This window comes from Salmo trutta, chromosome 9 (assembly GCF_901001165.1).
Source record: "Salmo trutta chromosome 9, fSalTru1.1, whole genome shotgun sequence".
NCBI classification, from domain to species: Eukaryota; Metazoa; Chordata; class Actinopteri; order Salmoniformes; family Salmonidae; genus Salmo; species Salmo trutta.
The window spans coordinates 358061-367985 of NC_042965.1; the positions used below are offsets into that span (position 1 = coordinate 358061).

The 9925-nt window shown below is 42.9% G+C and overlaps 1 protein-coding gene and 1 long non-coding RNA gene across 3 annotated transcripts; one reads left to right on the plus strand and one right to left on the minus strand.

The window, feature by feature from the left end:
• Positions 1–456: 456 nt before the first annotated feature.
• Positions 457–9380, minus strand: LOC115199708 (uncharacterized). Of its 2 annotated transcripts, none has more exons than XR_003879402.1 (3): positions 9075–9380; positions 1711–1890; positions 457–1538 (listed from the first exon to the last, which is right to left on the minus strand). It is a non-coding gene; the product is annotated as an uncharacterized LOC115199708 (long non-coding RNA). The 2 variants fall into 2 exon arrangements; XR_003879401.1 differs by lacking the exon at positions 9075–9380 and adding an exon at positions 2090–2274.
• serpind1 (serpin peptidase inhibitor, clade D (heparin cofactor), member 1) lies at positions 1590–7646 on the plus strand. The gene is made up of 8 exons (XM_029762018.1): positions 1590–1651; positions 2325–2378; positions 2814–3101; positions 4774–5417; positions 5633–5781; positions 6008–6132; positions 6493–6637; positions 6830–7646. Exons 1-8 carry the CDS (start codon positions 1602–1604, stop codon positions 7019–7021), a joined length of 1647 nt encoding a protein of 548 aa, XP_029617878.1. The 5' UTR covers positions 1590–1601; the 3' UTR covers positions 7022–7646.
• Positions 9381–9925: the final 545 nt, after the last annotated feature.

Genomic DNA, 9925 nt, shown 5'->3' on the forward strand with positions numbered 1-9925 from the left:
AGTGTAGAAACTGTTGAACAGATGCAGCTTGCGCTCATCAGTCAACTTTCCACAATCCTTTCTGCACGTCGTGGAACACGCTCTTCCCTGCAGGATACAGTGGATCGTTACATATAACTAGCTAGCTACTGTAGCCATGTCGAATCATCCGGTGGATGGACAAAAAGTAGCTAGCTATGTTTCTTCTATAATCTAGCAATAACATTTGTAACGATAGTGTATAAATTAGTAGCCAACGAACTTTAGCTAATATATTTTCTCTATAGTTACAAATTAGACAACCCAGAACATACATGTTAGTTACTGTACTCTATAGCTAGCTAGCTTGATTGTTTGATATACGGTTCTTCCACATACCTCTTTTGGACAGCTTTTCACATTTTTTTCTTGACCCTTACGATTTGTATAGGGTTTTCCCGCATTCCGTAAGATCTTCCTTTGCCTGTCTTCCCATTCTTTTAGTTTTGTTTTACGTTTCTTTCCCACATTTCGGCGATTTTCATCAGCAACAGAAAAGGTGTGCGCTTATCCGTCCATTCTGAGTGGTGCACATAAACGGTTATTCCACGAGAGCCTATCTTTAAATTAAAAAATATTGTTAATTAGCACGTGGAAAGCTTGTGAAACCGGTTCACTATAGAAAAAGGGTGTCCAATAATGATTTTTCATGTATATCTCTTTTTTTTGAAAAATGTCACATATACGGTTCTTCGTCTGTAGGATTCAATTGTTAGCACATAATTTCTTAGTAAATACCATGTAAATACCACTTTAAACATGGAGGTAAAATAAAGCATAACCAAAGCAACATGTGTGATTAAGAGCACACCTACCTTCTCAGCCATCATTTGGAGGAAGATATCGAAGATTTTATCACTGACACAGATCACACACTGCATCATACCTGATGAAACGTTGAATCAGAAACAAAAAAATACATAAATACAAACAATATTATAATGCAGATACAACATTACGCCCACCAGATTTGTCCTTCTGGATGATTGTCCTCAAAGTACCGGAACATCACATGGAAAATGTCTGCGTCGTTAGAACGCAACATCCTGAGACAGAACCAGAGAGAAAAAGAATAATATGAGTCCCCTAATGTTGGGGAATATAAACCAGGAGAGGATAAATAGGTTCTGCTCCAACCTCATGTGATCTGAGGCTGAATGTACAAAGTGTATCACGGTGAGAGTGCTGATCTAGGCTCAGGTCCTTGCTTTTCCATACAATCAATGTGTATAATGATCCAAAAGCCCAAACTGATCCCAAATCAGCACTCCTATTCCGAGACGCTTGATACATATTGGCCCTGGTCTGTATACAGACAGTATGTAGGTGGCCATGGGTAATAGAGCAGCAGCAGCAGCAGATATAGATCTATAAGGGGTAGCACACCTCATGTACTCCAGCCTGTAGACAGACAGTAGGTATGTCGAGATGGCAAAGTCTAGTTTGTTGATGAGAGCAGATCCTTCAGGGGAGGGGCCCAACAGGTTGATGATGGTGGATCGCAGATCACTCAACTCAGCCTGCACGACAGACAGACAGACAGACAGACAGCAATTCTTACAGGAAGAGGGACAACTAGGTACATGATGGGGGCAGGTAGAGTTCCAATAAAGATACAGGTGGCATTATTTAGGTTAGTTAAATTGACCACCTGACGGTGTTGTTCTTTGTGTGTGTGTGTTTTGTGTGTACCGGTGTGACTATCGTTCTTCAGGGCAGAGTTGTACTGTAGTTCAGAGCGGAGTGGTTCACCGCTGGGAAAAGTCAGGAGAGGAGACTTGGTGGCGATCTCACACACTTCTCTGTCCATAGACCCGAGCCCTCCACAGCAGAGCCCATGACCACATAGTACAGCCAGAAGTCCCTGAAAATCTATAGACGACAGAGAGAGACAGAGATTGAAAGTCACTGAGGGGAACTCAGTGGTCCACAGTGCCATGGCAGAAATGTGTTAAAACCATCAAGGCTAGTCAATCTGGATTGCAATGGAATTATAAAATCTAAAATAACAACGTATGGGCATGTCATAACCTTGTCAAAAAAACTATTCAACAAAATAGCCCATGCTTACAAAATTGATGATGTATGATGTAAAAATGTGTAACCTCCAATTTTCTAAACATGGCAGTGAAACACCCTTTGATGTTGGCTTCCTTGTTATTGATATCAATTTGTTACATGGGAAAACAAGTAAAAAAACACAGATACAGTGGGGACTTTGTCCCCATTGTTGTTTGATCTGGGTTATTTGTTCAAGGGAAGAGGACATCAAAGTTCAGTTTGGTCTTTCTGCTCTTTCTTCACAGTGTTGCAAACAGGCCACACACACACACACGTTCCCGCCACCACAGAAAGCACAGGTAAGCCATTTTAGTCCCCTACTGCCAATATATTGACTATTGTTGTTGTGTTCATGCTTATTAACAAACTATTTATTAACTGAAAACTTATTCTGAAATTGAGCAGAAAAGTTTAAGATTTGAACTGCTGAAAAAAATTCTATAGGAAAGGGTTTTAATAAAGTGTTAATTCAAGTCTAATAACACATTTGGATGTTCTTTGATGTATGGGGAAACTGTCTTAGGTATCCAACCAAAAGAAGGCTAAACATGTTGATATTGACCATGGTTATTTGTGCTTGATAAATGCCTTAGGTCAGTGTTTCCCAAATGGTGGGTTCCTGATTCCTGCTGTGTCGTGGCTTAAGACGCAGTCCTGACTAGAAACACTGGTGGCTTCAAGTCAGGTGGTTTGTTCTAGATTAATAAATGCTTTCTATGTCATGTCTGTGTAAGGATGTGGGTTGTCACGATCATCGCTGTGTCCTGTCTCTTTGTCGGAACGTCTCTGGCCGGGGTCAAGGACCTGGGCTCTCACTTCAGATTCTATGACCAGAGTCCGACCCCAAACACTGAGCCAGACCCACGAGGCCTTAGCCAGGGTGGAGCTCTGGACATGGAGAACATTCCTCTGGAGTTCCACAAAGAGAACACTGTGACCAACGATCTGCCCCTGGAAGGCTTCGAGGATGAAGACTACATTGACTTTGACAAGATCCTGGTCGAGGGGGGGGATGACTACAGGTAGGTGATATACATTGTTAGAGGATGAGTACAGTCGTGGCCAAAAGTTTTGAGCATGACACAAATATTAACTTTCAAAGTCTGCTGCCTCAGTTTGTATGATGGTAATTTGCATATACTCCAGAATGTTATGAAGAGTGATCAGATGAATTGCAATTAATTGCAAAGTCCCTCTTTGCCATGCAAATGAACTGAATCCCCAAAAAACATTTCCACTGCATTTCAGCCCTGCCACAAAAGGACCAGCTAACATCATGTAAGTGATTCTCTCGTTAACACGTGTGAGTGTTAACGAGGAAAAGACTGGAGATCACTCTGTCATGCTGATTGAGTTCGAATAACAGACTAGACGCTTCAAAAGGAGGGTGGTGCTTGGAATCATTGTTCTTCCTCAGTCAAGCATGGTTACCTGCAAGGAAACGCGTGCCGTCCTCATTGCTTTGCACAAAAAGGGCTTCACAGGCAAGGATATTGCTGCCAGTAAGATTGCACCTAAATCAACCTTTTATCAGATCATCAAGAACTTCAAAGAGAGCGGTTCAATTGTTGTGAAGAAGGCTTCCGGGCGCAAAAGAAAGTCCAGCAAGCGCCAGGACCATCTCCTAAAGTTGATTCAGCTGCGGATCGGGGCACCACCAGTACAGAGCTTGCTCAGAAATGGCAGCAGGCAGGTGTGAGTGCATCTGCACGCACAGTGAGGCAAAGACTTTTGGAGGATGGCCTGGTGTCAAGAAGGGCAGCAAAGAAGCCACTTCTCTCCAGGAAAAACATCAAGGACAGACTGATATTCTGCAAAAGGTACAGGGATTGGACTGCTGAGGACTGGGGTAAAGTCATTTTCTCTGATGAAACCCCTTTCCGATTGTTTGGGGCATCCGGAAAAAAAACTTGTCCAGAGAAGACAGGGTGACCATTCATGTGTGGGGTTGCTTCTCAGCCAAGGGAGTGGGCTGACTCACAATTTTGCCTAAGAACACAGCCATGAATAAAGAATGGTACAAACACATCCTCCGAGAGCAACTTCTCCCAGCCATCCAGGAACAGTTTGGTGATGAACAATGCCTTTTCCAGCATGATGGAGCACCTTGCCATAAGGCAAAAGTGATAACTAAGTGGCTCGAGGAACAAAACATCAATATTTTGGGTCCATGGCCAGGAAACTCCCCAGACCTTAATCCCATTGAGAGCTTGTGGTCAATCCTCAAGAGGCAAGTGGACAGACAAAAACCCACAAATTCTGACAAACTCCAAGCATTGATTATGCAAAAATGGGCTGCCATCAGTCAGGATGTGGCCCGGAAGTTAATTGACAGCATGCCAGGGTGGATTGCAGAGGTCTTGAAAAAGAAGGGTCAACACTGCAAATATTGACTCTTTGCATCAACTTCATGTAATTGTCAATAAAAGCCTTTGACACTTATGAAATGCTTGTAATTATACTTCAGTATTCCATAGTAACATCTGCCCAAAATATCTAAAGACACTGAAGCAGCAAACTGTGAAAATTTATATTTGTGTCATTCTCAAAACTTTTGGCCACGACTGTACAATGTCAAGTGATTTGAGCACTGGGAAGCTCTGTAGACATATTTTTGATTGAAGTGGCACAGTTGGCTGGAGCATGGTGCACGCTTGTGGGTTAGCTATTTTCATAATATTTATATTATTACAGTGAAGGGGATGAGATTGATGAGATCGCAACTCCCGCTCCAGATATCGACATCTTCGCTGAACCCTCGGACCCAAAGATGCGGCGGGCCAGACTTCTACGCCTATTCCATGGGCACTCACGCCTCCAACGAATCAATTTGGTCAACGCCCACTTTGGCTTTAAACTCTACCGTAGCCTTCGGAACGATGTCAACCAGACAGACAACATTCTGCTGGCGCCCATCGGAATCTCCATTGCCATGGGAATGATGTCACTTGGAGCGGGGCCCGGAACACATGCGCAGCTTTACCAGACGCTGGGATTTGCCGATTTCGTCAATGCAAGCCATCACTATGACAACGCTACTGTACACAAGCTGTTCCGGAAGCTTACGCACAGACTCTTCCGACGGAACTTCGGATACACATTGCGATCCGTTAACGACCTGTACGTGAAAAAAGAGGTGGCGGTGGAACCGAGTTTCCGGGCAAATACCAAGGCATATTATTTTGCAGAGCCCCAGTCAGTGGACTTTGAAGACAAGGCGTTTGTGGACAAGGCCAACTGGCGCATCTCGAAGCTGACCAAAGGACTGATTAGAGAACCTCTGAAGAGTGTGGACCCCAGTATGGTGCTGATGCTACTCAACTACCTCTATTTTAAAGGTATGGACAACATCAGAGAAATAAGCCTCAACTATGCCATTTCTATTGACCAAGGTTCAAGTATCTTTCTATCTAGCCTTAGATTTTAAAGTTGATATTATGGGCTGTATTACATTTCCATTACATTTGAACAGCTAGATTAAAATCCTCTCTTTGTAAGTTAGTTGTGAAATATCTTATTGACACAAGCCAGTCGATCTCACCAACACAAACAGGTACATGGCAGCAGAAATTCCCAAAAGAGAGGACTCACTACCGGAACTTCCGTGTGAATGAAAAGACGAATGTTCGAGTGCCAATGATGCAGAACAAAGGGAACTACCTGGTGGCTGCAGACCATGAACTGCAGTGTGACATCTTACAGGTGGGTGGTAGACATTTAGTTGGGGGAATGGGTTCAAAAAGAAAGAAGATTAAGTATGCTTCCAGGTCAGATGATGGCCCTAAAGGGTTCAAAAGTTGCTTTGAAACAATGTTCTAGCATTTTCCAATGCAAAGACATTTGAGAACTGGAAAAGCACAATTGTAGTCTACATGAGGTGAAAAAGGTTAAAAAAAAATGAATCAAACCATGATTATTGCTATTCTAGCTACCCTACGCGGGGAACATCAGCATGCTCATCGCCCTGCCCAGGAAGATCTCTGGCATGAGGAACCTGGAGAAAGAGATCTCCCCCACCGTGGTCAACAAGTGGCTCAGTAACATGACCAACAGGTAAGACCATATTACTGCCACACCTGGTCACAGCTGAACAACAGGTCATAACATAATGACCACACCTGGTCTGAACATTATGACTACCTGTCCAAGAGGTAAGAAAACATGATTGACTGACAGGCAGACTTGATAAAAGACATGACCACACAAGACAATACGTGACCACTCCTGGCGATACTTGACCGGCAAGTGAGCAGACCTGGGCCCCAGGTAAGAAAAACTGACTACACACGGTGAACAGGAAAGAACACCAGACCCGGTAAGATGACCACTAGGTTAGAGTATAACAAATGATGGGAGTTATGGATAAGATATATGGGTCTAAAAGATTATTTTCTGTATTGGTTTCTCCCCCAGGACGCGTGAGGTGGTGTTTCCCAAGTTTAAGCTGGAGCAGAGTTATGACCTGATAGATAACCTGAAGGAGATGGGCCTCACAGACCTGTTTGAGGAGAAGGGTGACTTCACTGGGATGACTTCCGAGAAGATCACTATTAACTGGGTAAACCTACCTTCTAGATTTGAGTCCCACCTGAAAAACACCCCAATTTTCACTTTAATTTACTCTATTCTAATAACGTCAATACACTGTCAAAGCCAAATAAGTTCAGGCTATCTAATAATGTTTAAATATATCTAGGTCAAGACTAGGTTCTGAACTATGTTACCTTTCTGTTTCTCCCCTCACCACCAGTTGAAGCACCAGGGGACGATCACCGTGAATGAGGAGGGGACAGAGGCTGCGGCTCTAACCCAAGTGGGCTTCATGCCCCTCTCCTCCCAGATCCGCTTTATCATCGACCATCCCTTCCTCTTCCTCATCTATGAGCACCGCACAGACTGCCTTGTGTTCATGGGCCGTGTGGTCGACCCCTCACAGAGCTAAAAGCTTGGTAACGCTGTATCTTATAGGTATAGTTCACCCAAATTACACATTTACATATTGGTTTCTTTACCCTGTAAGCAATCTATGGACAGAAATCCATGCTTTGGTTTTGTTTACCTGACCACTAATTAGGGTGAACTATCACTTTAATGTCCTTTTCCAGCTAGCATCTACCCAAAGTAGGAAGCCATTTCAAGAATATTTGCCTTTTAACCAATCCTGCTGATCCTACAATCGGACTACTAACCGGTGTCTGAGGGAGAGGTCAGTTAGGAGTGTTTGTTATTTGCTGTCTGTTAATGTTCCATCTCTCCCCACATTTACAGTGGAGGCTGTTCAACTAGAAACCTTGATAATGTATCGCCGTGACCACATTAATGCTATGTTGTGACTGCTTTGGCTCTTCAAGAAACATTTTAGAGAAAATAAATGTGTCAATTTGACCATGACTTAAAAAGGTTGGATATTTTGTATTTTTTTAATGTATTTAGGAGGTTTAGATGTTCTGAAGAGTATGTGAATTTCTGTCAAGAAGTTTAGCTAAAATATATGCAAAAGCATAAGAGACGTTTGAAATTACTTTTGTGTTGTATGACATACATTAAAAGGGCTTTACAAGTTAAAATGCCAGCGCAAAACATGTTTTCTGTGTGTCACGATGTGTCTGTTCGTGGACTACTCAAAAAATTGTTTTCACATATACATATATATATATACATATATATATATATATATATACATATATATATATATATATATATATATAAAATTATATAATTTATCAGCTTTCCCCCCAAAAATGGGGGGGGGGGGGGGCACACTGCCTGCCCTGCCCTCCAGGACATCTACTGCACCCGGTGTCACAATAAGGCCAAGAAGATCATCAAGGACCTCAACTATTGGGCTGTTGCGGTAACAGTATTTCCACCACAACAGCAGTCATGAGTCATGACCACAGTAAAATTCCACGTGACTGTTGAGTCATGGTAATCTCCTCTCAAGCACTCTGGACATGCTTTGCTAGTATCCAACTTGCTTAGACCATCAGGTCCTAATAGCCTGGTACTCAGGGCTCTACTGTCCCTCTAACCACTCTGACATAAATGCAAATTAAATAAAAAAATCACATCAAACACTTGTGAAAACAGTATAGTGCTTTTAAAACTCACCTCACTGGGATGATCAATTTGAAGAAAGAAGTTCAACAGCAGGTTGAAACTGAGTGTAAAACATGGTCAATGTGGATGTTGTTTCAAAGCCCAACAACGAAATGGACAGCGCTTTCTAAGGTGATTGATTAATTCAAAACACCTATACACATAGAGCTTTTGCATAGGCTTATGACAAAATGAATAAAAATTATGATTGTGCCCTTATACAATACTGCATATTACTTACGGGGAAAAAAACTAAACAGACTTAAGATGACTTTGGTAAATAATTAGTGTAGCCTATACTCCAAAATAAAACAAGAGTAATTGCCTTTGAGTTTGGACTGTATTATTATTCATACTGGATGGACTGGTTACCTTAAGCTACACTCCAAAATGTCTACCATGAGTCTGGGAGAGAACGTATAGCCCGATGGCGATGCTGTTGGTTCACTGATTGTGCATGGCGGCTTACAGAGTTAGCCTACAATTACAGTGAATTTGTATTTTTTTAATTTTCATAATTAATTGGGTGTGACATTCCTTTTAGCTATACAGAATATTTCACCACTGTGCATTTCCATCTCCTCCGCTCTCTCTATTCCTTTCTAGAGTGCGTAGAGTTGCTGTCAACAGTTTAGTGAAATATGTTTTGTTGCGAAAACATGCTACTATCAATGTTCCGAACAGATTTCACTTGGTTTCCCAAATTAAGTACTGGGTAGATGAAGGAACAGGGTTGGAGAGCCCATGGCATACAGAGTTTGGGCAGAATATCACCTGTCGCGCAGCGAGAGCATGCTCCTCAAACAGTTGTTGATGCGTGGAGTGAAATACTTGTTTATTTATTTCTCAGCTTCTCATATTAAGCACAGCTCCACTATAAAATCGAAGTAGCCTACCTGGCATCATTGAAAAACGGACCTTCGGGAAAGTGCGTGGCCTCCATTCACTATTTGAGTGCATACGGACATGTCTTTTTACCCCTGCCCTTGTTCCTACCCATTTGATAACGAGGCATTCTAAATCAAAACTAATTTTACATTAGGGCTGACCCCATTTAGTCAACTGGTTGATTACTGTTGGTCGACCAAGCTTTTTTTTTGTCAAGCATTTGCAAATATATATACATAAAAAAGAATGGCACACGAGACACCTGTCTGATTCACGCCTGTCTGAGTGGACTAATCCATTGCGAAGGCCGCAGGGATGGCACACCAGTAGTACATGTATCAGTAATGTCACGTCTGCTCCCGCTCTTCCCCCCCTGGTGCTTGAGGGCGCCAGGCTGCCCTGCATCACATACTCCTATCATCCATTACACACACCTGCCTTCCCTCGTCACGTGCATCAGTGATATTGGACTCACCTGGACTCATTCATCACCTGTTTATTTCCTCCCCTATATTTGTCAGTTGCCTTGCTCTGTTCCCTGCTGCTGCATTAATTATTTGTCTGTTTTACTTGTTTTCTGACGCTGTTCCTGTCTTGTTCCATATCCGTTCCATATTAAATGTTTGACTCCCCGTACCTGCTTCGCCTCTCCAGCGTCATCCCATGTGACAGAATGCAGCAGCCATCACACGAAGCATCGGGGAGTACTGGCGTTCCGGTTGGTATGGTGGCATCGGCTCTGGGTCGCCACCGATGGAACCGGGGGAGCCTAGTCAGTTTGTTGGGCTTCCTCGCCCTAGCTGGCTCGAGAGGTTTCCTTGCCCCGGTTGGCTCGAATGGCGCCCATCCCACATCGTGC